Genomic DNA, 20,322 nt, shown 5'->3' with positions numbered 1-20,322 from the left:
GCATGACGTTGTAAATGCTTTTAGTGGTGATGGCGTTGCTCTTGGCTCCAGGAAACTAGTGGTAGCGCAGAGCGGGCCTAGGTGTCGGCTCTGCAGGTGGTGTGCGGGAGGGTAGCCTAGAAGAACAGTGTTTTGCAGGGAAATAAAGGAACGTTTCAGATTCTTCTTGTGGTTCTTGGATTTACCCCACTTAGAGGAAAAAGTCTTGGACTGTCGAGATGATCATCCGTGGGAATGGCTCTGGGAACAGCCTTGCGATTTCTACAGGAGCAATATCGGTGTTAAGCCGCCATCTGCTGTGCCCCCAAACACACATAAGAAGAGGGATTAGGAACAAAATTAAAAAAAAGGTGCAGTACCCGTGCTCCTAGGGTCAATGTGTCAATCACTGGAGGGTGACTGTCCCTAGAAGACAAGCTGGCCTATTAGGTCGCTAGAAGTACAGGTGAAAGAAACTCCTTCGAAAGATTGTTGGTTGGACATACAGTTGTAAGAAGGGGGAATTCCTCCTTGTTAGCGATGTGCCAGCACACACACCCAAGCAGGCATCATGCTTCATCATTGGGCGTTTCTCCCCGAGGGGGTGTCGCTGCTGTCCCCCACGGGCCCTGCGAGAGGAGTCTTTGTCTGAGATCTTTTAGAGGAACGCTGCAGTGGTGAGTGCAGGTGTGTGTGGAGTGGTGTGGGTGACTTAAAAATATCGTACTGGTACCCTGAAGAAATGTTACTCTGGGATCCGTGCGATTTGCTTCAAAATTGAAGCCAGGAGAAATGCTCTTGATCTGATAGTCAGAGTTGGGAGTATTTTTCTTCTGCATATCTCAGTGCTTGTGGTGATAATAAAATGTGGTGGTATCAGGTCGACATGTTTCACGCCTATTGTGGTCCCTAATGGATACAATGGCATTTCTTCAGGACCACACTTCTTTTTTTATTTTTAGATCCTCGTCAGTTTCCTCTCCATTATGATCATCATAATTCAAGACCAACTTATTATCAAGCACTAGATGTATACACTGAAGTTCAAGCAATATCATACTAGATGCGTGGTTAATATTTAATAATTTGATTAAGGAAGACGGGATAGCATTCTAATCTACACTGAAGCAAGTAGTGGGTAAAGAAAAAACTATCCGTGTACATCTCCTTGGAAGTTTCAGTGTCACCATCGACAAAGTAACCCTTGTATATTAGTAAATATGAAGAATAAGGAGTTGATTTATTTTAGAATTATGGATCCTACGTTAAGTGTGCATGGTTAGCTATTTTGTTAGCAATCCCAATGGTGACAAAAGAGCACTAGGAGTGGGTGTTGAACAAGGGACTGAATATTCAAATCAATAACTTGGATAGCGGATAATGAGATTTCAAAGCCTGCCTCTTCACATTAGTGCAGCAAACTTATTCCACAAATTGACCTATTGCAGATCTCCTGATGAAGAAAAAGATTTTTATGGGCACAGTTAACTAAAGGAGACCTACCCTGATTGCCGGAGAGTCGAAAAATCTGAAGTGGGCAGATGGACTGCAAAACAAAAGCCAATGTAAAACAAGCATTGGCATAGCCAATAGGTCTCGCATTTGGGACCTTATAAGTGTTTAGCCATGCAACAGTTGGTGTTGATGCACCAAGGATAATCTGCTGCATAACTAAATACTTATAGGGTCCAAAAAGCGAGACCTATTGGCTATGATTTTAAACTGCATGTGTTGTTGTTCCGATGGTGCTGTGTATTGTTGTATGTTCAGGGCCACTGGAATTATGCATCATGGACACGCCAAATTATGCGACAGGGTTGTCTAAATTATGTGGAAAGAAAAGGAAAATTATGTGGCATAATGCAGCAGATTTTTTGATACTATGCCTTCATTATTTTGTCTCTTTAACACTTGGTAATTCTATTTGGGCAAATATTTCACATCATTAGCACCAGTTTAACAATCAAATACACAAAACGTAACTGAAAGATGACCAGTTAACCTTTGCAAAGAGCAATTCCATTGTGCACAAACCCACGCTGCCATATTTTTAGTAACTTTTGATCCTTTTCAGCTAGAAACTATTATTTTTGTTAAAATGTGCAGATTACGCAAGAGATTATATGGGAAATGCAGCAAAATACCTGCGGGTTACAGTGTCACATAATTCCAGAAGCCCTAGGTATGATGCATTTTAGGGTATTCTGTAATTTTGACGAACTTTTAAAATGAGGAAAGTCAGCCTGATGAACACAGGCTGTTGAAGCAATTTTAGGGAAAATGTAAAATTACAAATAACTTTTCAATGAAAATATGTTTTTGTAGAAAACGTAAATGTAGAGAAAGAAGAGGACAGGGTGCCAAAGGGGTAAGAGAAAAGGGTTGGGTATATAGACAGGGGATGCATAGAGCAGGGATTAACAGGATTGCGAAAAGAAATACGCAATAAAGCTGGAGTGAGTATAATCGGATTGAAAAAATAGAAGTATAAAGCAGGAGTGTTTTGTGAACATTAAATCAGGAGGGTAAGGGTTTGTAAAAAAAAAAAGTATATCAGGAGGGGGAATAAGGGGCTTGGAAAAAATTAGACAAGCTTGACGGGTCGAAGGGTTTTTTAAAAAAAGGAGCAAAGCAGGAGTGGGAGTCAGGGATTTTCTAAAAGAAGGGAGTAAAGTTGTAGAGGGAATAAGGGGTTTGAAAAAAACAATGTGAGTAAAGTGGAAAGGGGTGTAAAGTGGGAAGAGAGTAAAGGATTTGAAAAATAAATGGAGTAAGGTGCTTATTGAACAAATAGGAGTAAAGAAGCAGGGGGGAGGATAACTAGGGGCACAGAAGACAGGGAAGTAAAAACAAAAGGGAGGGATGTTAGGTGGGGGCCTTCTTAAAAGCCACTCAATGAAAATCAAGCATGAAGAAAGTAAAGTTTCTTCAAGAATGGCTTTCAGCCGGGTGATTATGTTAACCTGCTGAAAGACATTGACGAAAAATGGGAATGTGTGCTCTCATTTTTGCCTTCGCTTTATGATAGGGGAAAGAGAGCTGTGTCAGGTTTATTCTGTGATGTCTCACTGTATTGCTGTGTTTTTGACTTTGGGGATAGATAGGTCACATTCTGTGGGTTGCTGTGGTCTTTACATGGGTCATGGGACAGGTTCTCTTTTGTCTGCCGTGTTCCATGTGCGATTGCTCTTGGAGAGTCCATTAGAAGTCACCCCAGAATGCGCTAAGTGTCACGGCCACCAGTATTTTGCAGCAGATTCTGAATACTTCCTTTGATAAAGCATTCATATTTCTCCGCAGCTAGAGAGAGTGAGTATTTGCACATTCCTCTTTCCATTGCAAACTGCGCCTCTACCTTTGGTTCATCTTTCACTGAACGTATCCTAGTTTCATACACATGCATCTTAGATTAGGAAATAAACCCACCTCAGATCGACATGTGTGGTACCCTGTCTTCTGTTCTACCCTGGTGTGTAGTGTGGTGAATCATGTGAAATGAAAGGTGTTTGAAGGAGACAATCCCTGGCAGCCTCAAAGCAGTGCACAGCAGCAGTATGTCGAGGGTGCAGTGTTGATTAAGAAAGGCCCGCCAGAGTTGTGCTCAGCGGACGAGCGCTGCATAAAAGGCTACTTATTCGGTTAAAGTGAAGCACTGTTAATGGAAGAGTCAGAGCAGCCAGGGCGGGCAGTGCTGCGGGTTCCTGATCCAGGAGAGATGAAAACGATTTCTCAAAGCTGCTTTCATGATTTTGCATTTGGAAGGCCTGATTCATTTTTGCCTAAGACCACAAGGGGCATCAGCTCACTGTGGTAAGGGTGAGCAGCGCTTTAGCACGTGGGGCCTGCGTGCTATACAATGAAGGGAACACAGAAAGAAAAGTGTGGTGCTGCAGTGTCACAAAATGTCAGCTGTACAATGCTAAAAGATAGGCACAGCGTAGAGTGAAAAGGGCTCGTCATACAAACTCTCTGATGTACTTTTTCAGTGTAAGAGTCTGCGTCCAACGGAGATTGCTTTCACTTTGTTTCCCTGGCCTATTGGAACAAGCAAGCACTGAAGCTGATGAGGAGGGAGTGGGAGGGGGGAGCGGGGGTGGGCACAGTGGTGCGGCCGCAGTTGTAAAAGGCAGGGAGAGGGTGAGATAGACAAAGGGAAAGATAGGGATCAAAGGAGAACAAGCGTGCGCTGAAGCGGACTAGGAGGGAGTGGAAGGGGGTAGGGGACGGGATTCACGCGCTGTAGAAAGCCAGATGGCAAGGCAGCTGTGCACGTTGCACGCGCTTGTGCGTGTAACAGCAAGCTGGTGGCCGGCAAAGGTAGCACTAAGAAAAGGCCCTTACTAAAAGTCGAGCCGAGCAAGCAGCGCATGCGCTGCTTCGGGCTAGACCTAAACAGCTGTTTCTGCTTACGGTTTAATTATCTAGAAATAAATTATATGGATATGCAACCATAAGGTATAGAAAATTTGAGACAGCACGTGAATCAATAAAATCCAATGGTGGAAGAATGAATCTTTCTTTCAATATTTTATTAAGCACTGAACTATGCTGCAAAGGGTACATTTATCAGAGTGGCAGTTAAAGCCCTCAGAATGCAGGCTAAAAGGAGAGTATCATAATTGAAAGGCTTGTACCACAAAAGCAATTATGCAAATCAGCATCCAGATAGAAATGTTGAGAGGTGGTCAACGCAATAACTACCATTTGTAGACATGCTTCCTGACCATCCAGTGTGCGCAGTTTTGTTTTATACTCCAATTTATATTTTTTTTAAGCACAAATCATAACTTACTTTTTCACATCAGCAAAGTAAGTGGTGAATCAGAACAAAGACCCAATAAAAATTATTTTTGCGGTGCTATGTCTTGGTTTCCTAGCACCTGCAGTTGAATGAAATGCTTACCAAGTTGCCCCGATACTGTAAATCAGCTCCACCACTAGCTTCAATTGGTGGGAAAAGCACACACTATCATCCATAGAAATTGAGAAAACATTAACTCCTGTGGCGTGTCAGGATTTTTTTTTGTTCCCTTAGCAAACCAAGGTGTGGATCTGGCATACAATAACAGTAAAGAGAGAATGACTGCTTTAATTGGCGGTCTTCAGGATCCATCCTGGCCTCTTAAAGATTCCAGTAAAAACCTGGATTTTATGGCATGACACGGAGGCTAATATTATGCAAATCTCCTTTATTGCCACAGCTCAGCGGCAACAATTTAAGAATACAGAACTTCAATGAACATTCCAATATGCTATAAAGTACCCCCACAAGCAGCCACCTTCCTTCTTTGTTGCTGCTGCTCACAAAGATAAGTACACTCCTTACAAGCCTAGAACTCTTAAGCTATTTTTCTGTTTTCTTACAGTACGTCAAGTCTTTTTTTGAAGGTTAATTATTTAAGGTTTATTGAAGGTATCTTGTAGCTTGTACCATTTATTGTACTTGATTTTATCTACTTTCAATACTTCGTGTTTTTTTCCAACACCCTTACTCTCTGCCAACCCTTTCACGGGTTAAAATACCTTTTTTATTCCTCGTTTCCTTTTCTTTTCCCCTCTGGTTTTATTATGAATCAGATTTACTACCTTCCCGCTTGTTTACTTTTAAAAATATAGAAACTCACCTACCCGCTGTCCGGAGGTGCGCGCACTCAACCGTGAACTTTCACGCGGGGATCTTCCCAGTTTGAGGCTCGCGAACACTGCGACCTCTCATGCCGGCATGTATCTCCCGTTTGATCCTCCCCGCCTCACAGCCACTCCAAGCCCTGCTCTCCCCACTAGGGAGGCAGGGAAGTGAGCAACCAGGCGAACGGAGCAGGTCATACCAATCTGGCCCCCTCAGTGCGATTGCTTTCACAGAGGAGGGCCGGGTTCATGTGTTTTAATAAAAGAACCTTGCCAAGCACCCATGTATGTTCATTACGTGCGTGGTGGCCTTTTTATAACGTTGGGACAGATCTAGTGTCTAATACATGCAGCCATTTAAGGAAATTGGGATAGACACAGGTTCAATTATATTACCAATGATTATACCGGCAGTTAACTGTCTTGGTTGAACGAACAGCTCTTTTTTGACACCTCTCTTCCACATTGGGTAGGAAATTATTATTAAGGCCTTTTGAAAGGCTAATTCGTATTAAAAAGAGAGAGGGGAAACTCTGAACTAATAAGGGTTAGTCACTCCCACTCCTTAGATATTTATTTTATTACCCTAAACATTTTTCATAAGGGAATTGTAACATCCTATTAACAATGTCTGCACCCCCACCTCAACTAAATATTGAGGATAAATTGGAGGAGCTGGTTAACAAGGCTCTAGAGAAGGTTTTAGGGCTCAATTGATGAAACCATAAATAGAAAATTAGATTCCATCTCCAATCTACTACGGCCTTCCACAAGTAAGCAAGAAGGACAAGCAAGGCTCCATATAAGAGGGCTTCTGGAGGAAATTAACCTAAGGGTGCAAAGAAAAGTAAAACCTCCATCCCCTCATCACGCTGTCAAGGTGGTGACAAGACTGGTTCCTCGGGCACCACGGATGGGCAAGACAAAGGCCCTGAGCTCCCAATCCACATCGACAGTGATGACAATTGCGAACCAGAAATCGAGCTTTCTTGCTCTTCTGAGTTCGATACTGATGTCGAAGAAGTGGAAGTAAGGGGAACGGGAAGCTCTCAGGAGGCATCCAAGGCCTCAGGATCTAAAATGGGAATTGTGGATCCATTTGGAGAGGAAATGTTCGATCCTCTACTAATTAAGCATCCCTTATCACCGGAGTGGACACCATCTCAACATGTAGAGGCCTACCTTTCATTTTGGCAAAAAATGCTAAAGACCCTAGAAAAGGCATGGACATATACTCCAGGACCGCCTACTCAATACTATACGCCCACCTCCAAAGAGATTTGAGATGGCAGAGTCAGCATACCTAAGGGATACCCCAATCAACCCTAAAGAGCTAAGAGAATGGGTTCAGAGGGCAATATGCCTGATAGGAAATGCCAATACTGCAATCTCCACGGAGTGACGCAAAGGGGTCCTACTTAAGATTGACCCTAAACATATTGAATTAGCCAATAGAGATGGAGGGCCTAGTTTCCAGAGTCTACTCTTTGGAGAAGATTTTATTAAGGAGATGGCTAAATATGTTGGAGTCTTCAGCTCCATTCAGAAATCACAAAAGGAAATAAAAAAGGTCTTCCATGATAGAGTTTTTGGGAGGGCCCGGAGAAAGCGGGGTCACTCCCCTGGCCGTGGACTACCTCCCTCAAAACCCTTCCTGGGCCGTGGCAGAAAGTTCTAGAATACCTACGGCACCCAGCATTTCTACATTCAAAGACAGAGGAACCGTGGATGACCCTTCAGAGGCGAATGGAGACAGCGTTCCTTTTCCTCAGGTAGGACCCTAGAAAGGCCCTTCAGAAATCCCTCTACGTTGCAACCCCGGGTGAGACGATTCCGAAACTCCTACAGTTGTTTGATTACTTTGCAACGCATTCGGGATTGCACCTCAATAGGCGGAAGTCTTTAGTGTTTTCCCTGGGAGGGCTAAGAGACCATAGATTGGAGGAGTTGGCTACAGTGGAATTGAGATAGGAGATAGACCACTTTCAGTACCTGGGTGTAAAGGTTGCACACAGGGATGCAAAACTACTTCATCTTAACATCACTAGTGTACTTGAGTCCCTGAGGCAGTCAGTAGAATTCTGGAACACTTTGCCCCTGTCCTTAATGGGCATAATAGCTGTAGCACAGATGGTGGTACTGTCTAGATGTCTGTACGCCTTGCAAAACACGCTATGCAGTATCCCCATGAAGGTATTTCAACAATTGAAATCAATGTTGATATCTCTCTTCTGGGCGTGGAAAGTATGCACAGTAGCGCTGCGGGTCCTCTCCAAGCAATACGAAGAGGGGAGATTGGGGGTATCTATATTACTAAGCGGCAGGCCTGGTGGAACTGGTAAGGGTTATATGGCCCACGTATCCAAATATGCCCCAGAAGACAGGCCCTCGATAAGTACTCACATGCGGCAGTGGGCGCAGACATGTTTCACTGCTTTACAAAGCTAGGAGGGTAGACTTGGGGTCCCTCGCCCTTAAGGCGTGGGAGACATGGAATGAGGACCTACAGGTTCGGCTGCCAGAAAAAAGCTGGACGAGGACATGTGCATTAACAAGTAAGGTGTCCTGTGACGCAAACCTGAAACTGTTGCATCAGGTGTACATTAACCCCGTGAGGCTCCATCATATAGATGCCAGTCGTTCCCATGAACGCCCTAGATGTAATAGAGCCTGCTCGGGGTTTATGCACCGGGCGTGGGAATGTCCAGAGGTTCAGCAGTACTGGAATAGTATAGTAGCGAGGGTCAGCAAGGGGGTGGTCAAATCAGAGCTTTGCCTCCTGGGGCTAGTTCCACAGCCCAATAAACAGAAAATGGCCAGTAGATTGATGCAATTAACTCTCGTGCTGGCCAAACGGAGGGTGGCCATATGCTGGATGAGCACACGTGCCTGACATTACAAAGCTGGATAAGGGATGTGGGAGAATGGTTTCTTGCAGAAGAATTGCACATGAAAACCTGCCGGGAAGACGAGACACTAGCTGAGGACATTACACTCTGGAGAGACTTATGCAGGGAGCTATTAAACCCAACGGGAAATGGAAACGGTCAGATTGATGGATCGGACAGCAGCAGCGAAATGTAATACAGGGAACTGTGTAGTACCGTATACATGTATGATGCTAGGCCTTCCGTTATGTCATAGATAAATATACAATAACAAGGTGTGCATTGGACTCCGATACAAACTGGAAACAATCTGGTAGGGGATATGTTGTTAAAGACTGTGTATGACGGTCCAGTTACTATGTGTAAAATTGAGCAAATAAAGTTGAGGGAGAAAAAGAAAGAGAATAGTCCCGAGCATAGGTGGAGACACTGAATTTATGAATAATTACCATTTAATTGAGTTAAAAGTTTCTTGCCTATGACAAACCCAGCACTTCCTGTTTTTCAGGGTTACCATAATTAAGATTCTTTATAAAAATAAAAGGGATTAGTAGTTTGTATTATACCTTCATGCTTCCTAGGTGACTCTGCCATTCTGCTCCACGGATCACACCTCCTGGGATGTTCTCATCTGTTATATATAAAAACAAAAAACAATTGGTATGAAGAGTGTATATGGCAGCTGGAAGCAAATCGGAATGGAGGGCAGGTTCACACTGCGTTTACATACCAGACTTGTTGGCACATCCTGGGTGGCCCATATGCATTGTTGGATGGTTGTTTGCATATACAGAGGCCAAATGTTTAAGGGTTTCTTTATTCTCCTCTGCAAAAAAAAGTGCACTTCAGATCTAAGAAAACCAAAAATGGAACTACGGTCAGTTAAAGAAGCAGGCTCATTCACCAGCCAACTCGGATTCTAGATTTTTATTAGTGAAATGGTATTTCTATGGTGCGAACCTACCCACAATGCAGTGGAACACTGTATGATCAAAGGCATGCTTAAAGTCACTGAGTAATAGTACGTGATTCTATGTTGAGGATGGTTAAGGCATAAAGACAAACAAATGTCTTTTTTTTCCTTTCCACATTGGGTAAGTGCAATGTTAAGTTTAGAAAGATGTTCACAGAATTAATTTAGCAGGCTCTGGTTGATACCACGGCAAATGTACAGATGACAATCCTGTGGTTGGGGGCTGGATAAACATGTTTTCCAAGTCCAAGCTTGGTGCTCTCTTCACTAGACTCCTTCCTTCAATCAAACATTTGAAACTGCAGCTATACAATTAGCAGTAAAAATATTCAGTGATTTGTAACTTTTCTCCATGTTAAGATAGATAAAAAATAAGGGTGATAAATACTTTCAGCATGAATTTTAAATGCCACACACCTGTCTGAACGGGTTTGTCGTATGGATACGTGACTAGTAAGGATCCACCATCTAGAACAACAGAGAGGCTGAAGTCTTGCTTCTTAATCAAGTTGTCAATGATGGCTTTTGTCTCTGGTTCACTCTCGCCAACGTACCCAGAGGAGTTACCTAAAATGAGTCACAAAATACATGCTTTGTTAAACAAACATAGGCTCATGGTCCAAAATTAGTGCTAGCTGTTGCCACACAATGGTGTCTGTCTTCCTGTTTAAAAACGTACATGTGGATGCTCTACGGAACTTTCAAGAAACCAAGTTTCACCCTTCCTGGGGGAAAGGAAAAGATACCCCTATCATCGAACCCCTGAGAAAAGTGAAAGACCTGGGGGAGACACAGTGCAACTCTGTTTGAGAGGACTCCACTTTATGTGGGATACAAAGAATGGTGGAGGGGAGAGCATGCTTAGAGAGTATCAGAAACCTGGATAAAGTGAAAGGTCACCCTACTGATTACCACAATAGCCAAATGACTCCTTTGTACAACCCTCTCACGTATACACCCAAATTATACTAATTTTAATGAAGCACTGGCTGTTTAACAGTTTAATGAGAAAAAGTAATTGAGCATTATTTTTCTAGTCACTAGTTAATGGTGCTGAACCTTACACAAGAGCCAACCTTAAATCTTTTCTGCAGTATTGTGCAAGTCATGTTTAAAATCTTTGCAACAGATCTTTACACAGTAAACTAACCTTTTTTTTACAAGTTTCATACAACTTGTAACAAGGATCCAGCAATGCTCTACTGAAACTGGTCCATAAATTGTCTAACTAATAATCAAGAGGTTATGTGCTCACTTAGTCCCATTTCAGAATATTCCCTTTTAAGTTATAAGTTTGTTTAGTACAATGTAACAAATGACTAAAGTAAGCATAAACCAGGCGGAACAAGTTACAAGTGTTCCACACCAATCCTGAGGCACTTTGATCACAAATAAATTCACCTAGTAGTAAAGAACAAGTTACTTACCTTCATTAATGCTTTCTTTGGCAGAGACCAACTAGCTGCAGATTCCTCACCTTTTGAATAGGACCCAGGAATCGGACTAGATCTGGAAACCTTTTTGCAGAGTCTGTGCACGCAGACATCATCTACATTCGAGAAGGCCCACGCCCCGTTGGTGTAGCCAGTGTGCAGATTCCTAGACTTGGGATCTCATTAATGAATAGAGTTCCATCAGAGAACAGTGAGGAATCCGGAGCCAGGCAGTGTCTCTACTAGAAAGAGCGTTACACAAGGTAAATAACCTGTTCTTCTGATAGAGAATTCAATTCGAAGATTACCTACCTTCTGAAGAGATACCAAAGCAGTACCTATTCGGCGGTGGGTCCGTGAATGGACTAAAAAACAAAGTCCTGCAGGACCCGGTGGGAAAAATGTCCCTCCTAGTGAACTGGACTTTCAAAACAATAGTACTTTGTGAACGTATAAGGTCCCACTGTCTCATGAGATGGAGGAAACACATTCTAACCCTTTTAAAAACAGTTAACAGTAGACTTAAACAATGATTCGAGCCCCTGACCCGGCAATTGCAAAAAAGCCAAAAGGTACTCTAACTTCACCAAGAGCAAAGCCTTGCCGGGATAGGGCCAAAATAAATAAAACATCAGATAACGTTACTTGAAGGGGGTGTATCTGGCGAGTGCTGCACTAAACTACAAGTTTGTACCAACGGCAGGACAATACAGTTTCATTGAGGGATTCCTGGGTGCGAAGAGGACACTAACAACCTCCGGAGGAAGGTTGAATATGACTAGGTGTCGCAGCTCAATCTTCAAGCATGAAGATGGAGATGGAGACTGTGAAGACCCGTGTTCAGAACCCTGACCTGTTGCTTCAACAGCAGATCCTTCTGACTTGGCAGCCTGATAGCAGATGTTAAAGTTGAGGAGGTCTGGATACCATACTCGCCCCACCCAATCCGGCGCCATTGAGATGACTTTGGCACTGTCGGTCCTTGTCAACTAAGGACAGGAGTGGTATCGGAGGGGAAGGCACACAGTTCTAATCAAGGCCTAACACATCTCTGGGTGAGAGACTCCTTAAAAACTCCAATGCTCAGAAGTGCAGACATTGCACATTCTCAGCGGTGGCAAAGAAATCCAATCCAGGTTCTCCCCATTTGCCAAGAGACCTTGCATTGCCTCAGAGTGTAACTTCTACTCATGATCCAAAAGGCATCAATGGCTGAGTTCTGCCACCCTGGCATTCAGAGAGCCTGACAGGTGGTTCATCACCAGGAAAACTGCTTGTTGGTCCAGTTATTGCCAGAGGCATAGGGCCTCCTGGCAGAGGGTCGGCAACCCCACCCTGTGTGTGTTGCAGTACTACATGGCGGTGGTGTGTCCGTGAGAACCTGAACCAACCTCCCCTTGATGGTTGGATGAGGGCTCTCAACACCAAGCGGATGGCCCTCCGCTCCACAAGATTGATATGGAGCTGGGAGTCTGTCGGAGAGCAGAGACCTCTGATCTCCACCTCTCGCAAATAGCCACACCAACCCAGAAGTGATGCATCAGTCAGCACAGTCAGCTCTGGCTGGGGAAGGAAGAGGTGTCTGCCAAAGACCCAATCACAATACAGTAACCACCTGTGGAGATCTTTTCCAGTCTCCTCCGAAATCTGAAGGTAGTTGGAAAAGTATTCTTGATGCTGGGCTTACTGAGACTTCCGATTCCACTGCAGAGCCTGTATATGTCACCAGGATGCAGCAGCTATCGGTTTTAACTGCCTCAGAGTTTACCTCACTGAAATTCAGGACCGAGGCTGAAATGTGGGGATCATAGCATGAAGGACCTGGACTCTCCTTCCAGGGGAAAAGCACAAAACCGAACTGTGTCCACAATGGCTCTGTGTCCTGAATAGGACTGTATGGGGAGTCGGGTATGCCTTTGGCATGTTGCAGACAGGAAGTTTGCAGTATTTTGGATGTGGTTGAAACTGCTTGAAGCAAGCCCGCCTACAATAGCAAGTAGCCGAGGTAGGGGGAAGACAGGCACCCATGACCTCCGAAGGTGTGCTGTTACCACTGCTACTCTAATGAACACCCAAGAGACGCTGGTGAGCCTGAAGGGGAGCACGACAAATTAGAATGCTCCTGTCCAACCACGAACCGCAGGTAGCACCAATAAGCCTGCAGAATGGACGTGTAGAAATAGGTGTTCTGCAGGTCCAACGCCACCAACCAACCTCCAGGCTCAAGGGCAAAGTAGATATGGGTCAGGGTGAGCATTTAGAATTTCTCCTTCTGTAGGAAGGCGTTGAGAGGGTGTAGGTCTAAAGTAGAATGACAACTTCTGTCCTTCTTGGGCAGCATACAGTAGGAAGGTATAGTAACCACGTCCTACTTTTGGCGCTGGCACCCTTTCAATAGCCACTTTGGCCAAAAGAGCTTGCATTTTCTACTGCAAAATGGCAAGATGGTCCTCTGTCAGTCGCTGGCGGGGGGGTGGAAGATGCAGCCGGGCGAGAGAATGAAAGGTAGGGCGTATTCTCATTGAAGAATGTGCAGGACCTACCCGTCTGATGTTATGCCTGCCAACACAGCAAGAATTGTCCCACTGGGTGGCTGTGCACCACTAAGGGCACACTGAAGGGGTTTGGCAGGTGGTGCCGTAGTGGGAGCGGGATACCGGAGGGGGTAGCAGACTGAGCAGTCTGGTGATCTTAATTGCAGGGATGGTGGGCATCACAGCCTTGACAGTGAAAACATCAGGGAACCTTGTGGAGGGTGGATTGGCTGGGGAATGGAGTACCTCTGCGGGAGCTGCAAAAGGAGCGTTAGGGATTATGCGGCTGCTGAGGTGGAGCAGATAAGCCCAAGGAACGTGCAGTGGCCCTTCTCTCCGTGAACCGCTAAGGAGTGGTGTCTGCCTTGTCCCTAAAACAGGCGCGTGTCATTAAACGGCATGTCCATGAGGGACGACTGGACATTACATGAATAAAGGGTGGACCACAGCCAACCGTGGCAGAGAATGGCAACAATGGTGCCAATGACTTCCCCAATTAAATCTGTACAGTCCAAGTCAAATGAATTATGAACTTGGTCACGTGATGACAGTCCTGTATGGCCTGGGCAAGGACAGGTCGCAGATCATGAGGGTCACTTGGGAGGACTTGAAGCACCAAAGACATGGGAATAGTGCCCTAAAGACGTGGAATAGCGCTCAAGCAAGCGGACGGCATCTAGAGATCACAGTGCCAAGATGGTGGATGAGAAGATCTTTTTGCCAAATGTCTCCACCTGCTCAGGCTCCTTACCAGGGGGAGTAACCGAGAACGTGTTGGGGTTAGTTTTGCTGGCCGATGCTTGCACCACCAAGCTTTCACAGGAGGTGTGCTGAGATCGGAATACAAATTTATAGAGAAGTACTAATTTAGACATATCAGCCTGTATATATGCATAAATATTAAAAGTAACGGAATAATCATAAGAGAAAATACCTGAATCTGACCTTACTGAAAGAGATGGTGTAAAACAGCCTGTCCAACCGCTGCATCTTCTTGATGCGAAGATTGAAGGCAGTAATGTTTTGTGAACGTGTGGACATTTTTCCATGTCGCAGCACGACAGATATTTTCCAGAGTCACTTCAGCGAACAAAGCTGTAGAAGTTGAAATAGTTCTTGTCGAATGAGCCTTGACTTTCTTTTGTTAAGGCTTATTATACTTAACATGGCAGAAATTAATAGCAGATGCCAGTCATCTCGCTATAGTTGCCTTTGTTACTGCATTCCCAGGAGTTGCTTGTCCATAAGCCACAAACAATTGGTTAGACTGTCTGATGTCTTTAGTTTTCTGTAGATAGAATTTTAAACATCGCTTAATATCCAGGGAGTGTAATGCTCTTTCTGCTGGAGTGGATGGATCCGGAAAGAATGTTTTTAATCTTACTGGTTCATTCAAGGGAAATTGTGTCGGTACCTTAGGGATGAATTTGGGATTTGTTCGTAGGATTACGTAGTCACTAGTAAACTGCAAAAAAGTGCTCCTTAAAAGTGAAAGCTTGGATCTCACTAACCCTTCTTGCAGAGGTAAGGGCCAATAAAAGGGCAACCTTCCAAGTAAGGAACTTGAGATCCGCTTTAGGGATTGGTTCAAATGGATGCTTAATTAATTGCACTAACACTGTGTTGAGTTTCCACTCTGGAGGGGGTGCTCGCAGTGGAGGGAACACTCGGAAGAGTCCTTTCATGAATTGTTTGACCAGTGAGGACCAGCAAAGAGAAGGAAGTTTTGAGCACTTCCTGAATCTGGAAAGAGCCGCAAGATGTACTTTGATTGACGAAAAAGTAAGCCCAGACTTGGCAAGACAAAGCAAATACAGGAGTATTGGTTCTGCAGGAGCTTGAATTGGATGAATATTATTCGCTTCACACCAGTAGCAAAATTGCTTCCACTTGAGGCGAGAAGTCTTGACTGTGCTCTGGGCATGGGAATTGGCCAAAATCTCACGACAGTCCTGCGAAATGTTGAGGTCCTTGAACTCTAAGAAATCAGGAGCCATGCGTGCAAGTACAGGGACTGTGGGTCCGAATGAAGCACTTGCCCTCTGTCCCTCGATAACATTGTAGGCGTTGGAAGAAGGCGAATGGGCCTGTCTTGGGACAGTAGTAGAAGTTCCTGGAACCAAAATTGCCTTGGACAACGGGGTGCAATCAGTATTAAACGGCAAACCTCCAGCTTCATCTTGCGGAGCACTTTCGGAATCAAAGGTATTGGGATAAAAGCGTAAGCACAAATCCCTGACCATCGCATGGACCGGGCATTCCCTCTTGATCCCCATTGAGGGAACCTGCTGGCATAGTACCGACATTTCTTGTTCTCCCTCGTTGCAAATAGGTCCAGAGCAGGTTTCCCACAAGCCTGGAACACTGTGTTCGCTTGCTCCTGCTCTAGCTCCCACTCGTGACAGTCCGATAGAGACCTGCTCAGCGTGTACGCCAGGGTATTGTGGAGACCCCAGACATGTTTAGCTCAGTGTTATTGTGTGGAATGTGACCCACTCCCACAATTCCTGAGCCTCCTTCGAGAGTGTAGCTGATTTTGTTCATCCCTGCTTGTTGATGTAATACATGCTGGTCGTATTGTTAGTATGGACCAGCAAAGAGGATCCCACGATCCTTGGGAGAAACGCTTGCAGAGACAGAAAAATGGTGCAGAGCTCCAGACTGTTGATATGCTGTTGCCTTTGAATTTGAGACCATCTTCCTTGAATCTGCAAATCCTGCAGATGACCTCCCCATCCTTCCATGGAGGCATTGGTCGTTAAAACAAGGTCTGGAATGGTCTGTAGAAAAGTGAGCGCTTGGTTTAAATTCTTAGTCTGTGACTACCAATGTAGGGAATTAACCATGCGCTGTGTGATCCTGATAGTATCGTCGAACAAACCTATGGCCTGTTGCCATTGAAGGTGCATTTCCTCCTGAAGAGATCTCATTTTGAGCCGTGCTAAGGGAATGAGATGTATCACGAAAGAGCACATTCCGAGGAGCGCAGCAAACATTCGGACTGAAACTGACTTTCGTTTTGCAATTAGCTTTGTCGAACAGTGCTCCCAGACAAGGTATGACTTGGAGAGGGCCTAACTGATTTGCTCTCGTTGAGGGTCAGTCCCAGAGAAGAGAATAGATGTAAACATTCTTCTGTGGCAACCTTGGTATCTTGTTCTGAAGGACCTTTGATCAGCCAATCATTTAAATAAGGGAATACTTTTATTCCTCTGGATCTCAATGCTGCTGCTACTGGTGCCAAGCACTTCGTGAAGATCCTTGGAGCTGATTTCAGCCCAAAAGGGAGCACTTTGAACAGATAGTAGACGCCAGCCACTGTAAAGCGAAGATATTTGGGATGTTTGGGGTGTATATGTAAGAGGAAATAAGCGTCTTTCATATCCCGAGAAGCCATAAAATCTCCTTCGTTTAGACAGCTTAAAATCTCGGCAAGCGTGACCATTCGGAAACTTTGTTTCTTGAGAAATTTGTTTAACTTGCGGAGATCTAAAATTGGTCGCCATTCCCCGGACTTCTTTTTGATCAGGAAGAAACGAGAATAGAAACCTGATCCTTTCTGGGATGATGGAACCTTCTCTATGGCATTTTTGAGGAGCATCGTAAGGGCTTCCTTGAATAATAAGTGAAGACGAGTGGGAGGGGGACCCCTGGGCGGAGTAGTAGGTGGTTGTCTGATGAATTTGAGGGTGTGACCGTTGGTTACTAGGTCTAGAATCCCATCGATCTGACGCGATATCTTGCCACTGGTGAATAAAAGCTGAAATCTTCGCACCCATGGGTAAGGAAGGTAATATGGCTAGCGCCCTGTGGAGATCACGGCTTCCTGCTAGTGTCTTTGCTTTTATTTTGTGATCTCTTCCGACCACCTTGACGAGAGAAACCAGCCATGGACGATTGACGGTATGAAGACTGGCTGTAATGGGATTGATACTGCCTGTTCTGCTGGTTTTGGTATCCTCCTCTTGAGGAAATACCACGCCCCCTTGCTCCTCTGAAATTTCCACGCTTGTACTGAAGGGTACCCAATGATCATGCGGTATCCGTATCAGTCTTTATAGCTAAGAGGGCCTCATCAATGTGCTTCCCGAACAAAGAGTCTCCGTCATAAGCCATGTCCAGAATCTTTTTTTGCCCTCAGGTCTGAAAGTGGTGGCCTTAAGCCATCCCTGGCACCGAAGCACTGCCGCTCCCGCAAGCTGATGGAAGTTGGTGTTAACGATATCCAAAGCGCAGTCTATAGTCTCTGATGCGGCACGTTCCCCTTCCTGCAGAATCTTTCTTGCCTCTTGCAGACGGTCTTCTGGAATGAGGTCAATGAAACTCGTCATGGCTGACCACATTTGGCTAAAGAACGTCCGATAATGGCTAGAGAATTGGCAGCTCTGTTGGAGGCAGCTGCCATGGTAGAGAATTTTTTGCCTATCAGGTCCAGACGACGTCCTTCCTTATCAGGCGGTGCAGTGATAGGTGTTGCGGGATACTTAGATGGCTGCTGAGCGGCCTGTGAAATCACCAAATCTGGTCGCCGTGACCAATGAGGCTAGATGGGCTGTTGGCAGGGGCACGATATTTTTTCTCTATGCGCTGAAGTACACCCGGAATAGAGGCAGGCGTTTTCATGATTTTTACCCCTTCATTCCATATATAGTCTATTATAGGCACAGCTCTCGTGATCTTCCTGGACTCTTCCTTGAAACCATGAAGGAAACATTCTGTCTGCTCGACTGTTACTGGCAGTTGAAATCTGGCTGCAGCCCGTTGCTTTAAATTATGGAAGCCCCCGATGTCCTCAGGTGGAGAATCAGATGGCAGAGGAAGAGGCGGAGAAGGCATTGGAATTACGTATTCATCCCAGGGTTCCGGAATATTAGCATTGTCAGGCAATTCACCCTCTTCAACCTCATTTTCGGAGGAAGTAATGTCATCTTGCACCCCTTCCGTTTGACCTGAAGGAGGGGCAGGTGTAACAGGAACTTCAGGTTGAGTCAATGGAACAGGAACCACTGCTGGTATGGGTGGGTTCTCTGGAACGGTCTGCTGTGGGGGAAACCTTTGTCGGTAATCCGCCAGCATGGCTTGTAAGTCCTGAATGAGCGTTGGAGGCTCATTTCCCTCTGGCATCCTTCCCGATGATGGAATCTATGATGTGGAACAATAATATCCTCTTGATAATATTGCTCCTGGTAGTAGTCATCCTCGTCGTCATCCTGACACTTGAAATTTAATTTAGAAGGATGGTGAGCTATACCAAAGGGTCCTTCATCATCTTCCTCCTCATAGTTATCTTCAGTGTAAGTGTCTAGGAGATGAGACTGCATAAGTGGTGAGATCTTGCTGTAATTTTGCTGTCTTTGAAAAGTCTTAAGCTGGTAAAAACCTGATGACCTAGGCGTTGACTGCGCAGGTAGAGCTAACCCAGCAGAAACTGTGGACTGATCAGGTAAATCTGTCGTCGACGGGCTTGTCGATGAGATCTTCAATGCTGCTGTCGTCGTCGACTAGGCAGACGTCAACGGCATGAACTTAGTCGACAATGAGATCTTCGTCGACGGCGGATACTTCGTCGACGGTACCATCGATGAGCTCTACGTCGATGCAGCCGTCTACGGTGATTTCAGTTTTCTCGACGACTCCTCAAAAACTGGTTTCTTGGTAGAGATAAAGATTCTTGTAGACAGAATAGGCGATTGAATGGCCGTAGTTGAAATAATAGCCGTAGATGATGAGGCAGAAGCAGAAGTCACAGAGATAGATGAAGTAGTCACCGTGCCAGATTTAATATGGCTACTTACAGTTTTAGAAGTAGATGCCTTTTTTGAGTCCTTGCCTGCTGTGGATGACGGAGACAGCGTTGACCCAGAGGAAAATGTTGGTAACCTCTGTGAAGGGTCAGAAACATCATGGGATGACTTCAAGTGCTTTCTTCCCTCACTTAAAGAGCTGTCATGTAGACGCTCTGTCATCCTCTTCAGCCAAAGAAGAATTAAGTCACAAGAGCAGCCTTGCCTCTCTATCCCTAAGGGTTTTAGTAGGGAAGGTACGGCAAATCTTGCAATTTTTTGCCTCATGTTTGGGATAAAGGCAATAAATGCAGTCCTTATGTTGGTCATCTACATGGACCCTCTTCTTATCACAGTTCCTGCAGGGTTTGAAAAGAGCTTTCCTGTCAGACATTCTGAATTAAAATTAGAAGAACTGAGTGGCACTCAGGGAGACTCCCTTCCACATGACATGCGGTGAAAATCTGAGGAGAACTGCCTCTGCTGGGAAGGTTCTAGTGGGTGCTGGTAGCTAATTGGTTGGAACCAAATTTTAGTTCTTTTTACTATAATGATGTAGATAGGCTACTAATATATAGGCCTTAGACTCTAACTTTTAGCCTACTACTGCTATTTACTTTTGGCACTACTTTTGTATTTACCGTGGGACTCCCGCCTCGGCGATGGGGAATGATTCAGGCATGTGAATCTATGAAAGATACCCCAATACTGGATAACGGCTCCGAATGACTTTGGGAGCAAGATTGAGAAGTATAGCGTCACACCTTACCCTAATTCTGGGAGTGGGAAAGGTGGGAAGAATCAGAGTTCTGCTTAGATTTCTTGTGTTTTTCTTCGGGCTTACCTGAGGACTTTGAGGAAGAAAGACCTTGGGAATGACTGCTGCGATTTCTGGATCTCGAATGGGCACAAACTTTCGACTTGGACCGGTCTTGTTGCACAGTCTTCTGGTGCTTGGCGATGTAGAGTCTGGCTTCATGGTCTTGTATGGCTTTTGGGTTCATTGACAAACAGTCACGGCAGGGCTTAGAATTGTGGCTCACCCCAGGCACCACAGATACATCTGGTAAAGATCTGTCAACAGACATTTGTATGTGACAGTTC

At 44.9% G+C, this 20,322-nt stretch overlaps 1 protein-coding gene across 2 annotated transcripts in view; it reads right to left on the bottom strand.

Moving 5' to 3' along the window:
* The window catches only part of CPD (carboxypeptidase D), a 752,391-nt gene that overhangs the window by 87,611 nt on the left and 644,458 nt on the right, over window positions 1-20,322 (bottom strand). For both annotated transcript variants that reach the window (XM_085649244.1, XM_085649245.1), the window contains exons 15-17: window positions 9,886-10,035; window positions 9,226-9,321; window positions 9,062-9,126 (exon numbers count right to left, since the gene is read on the bottom strand). In XM_085649244.1, the coding sequence (XP_085505370.1) occupies window positions 9,062-9,126; window positions 9,226-9,321; window positions 9,886-10,035 (311 nt within the window). The remainder of the gene's footprint in view (window positions 1-9,061; window positions 9,127-9,225; window positions 9,322-9,885; window positions 10,036-20,322) is intronic.

The sequence above is a fragment of the Triturus cristatus genome, chromosome 3_2 (assembly GCF_964204655.1).
Source record: "Triturus cristatus chromosome 3_2, aTriCri1.1, whole genome shotgun sequence".
In the NCBI taxonomy this organism is placed as follows: domain Eukaryota; kingdom Metazoa; phylum Chordata; class Amphibia; order Caudata; family Salamandridae; genus Triturus; species Triturus cristatus.
The sequence above is the reverse complement of the archived record's forward strand: the minus strand, read 5'-3'. Positions and strand labels throughout refer to the sequence as shown.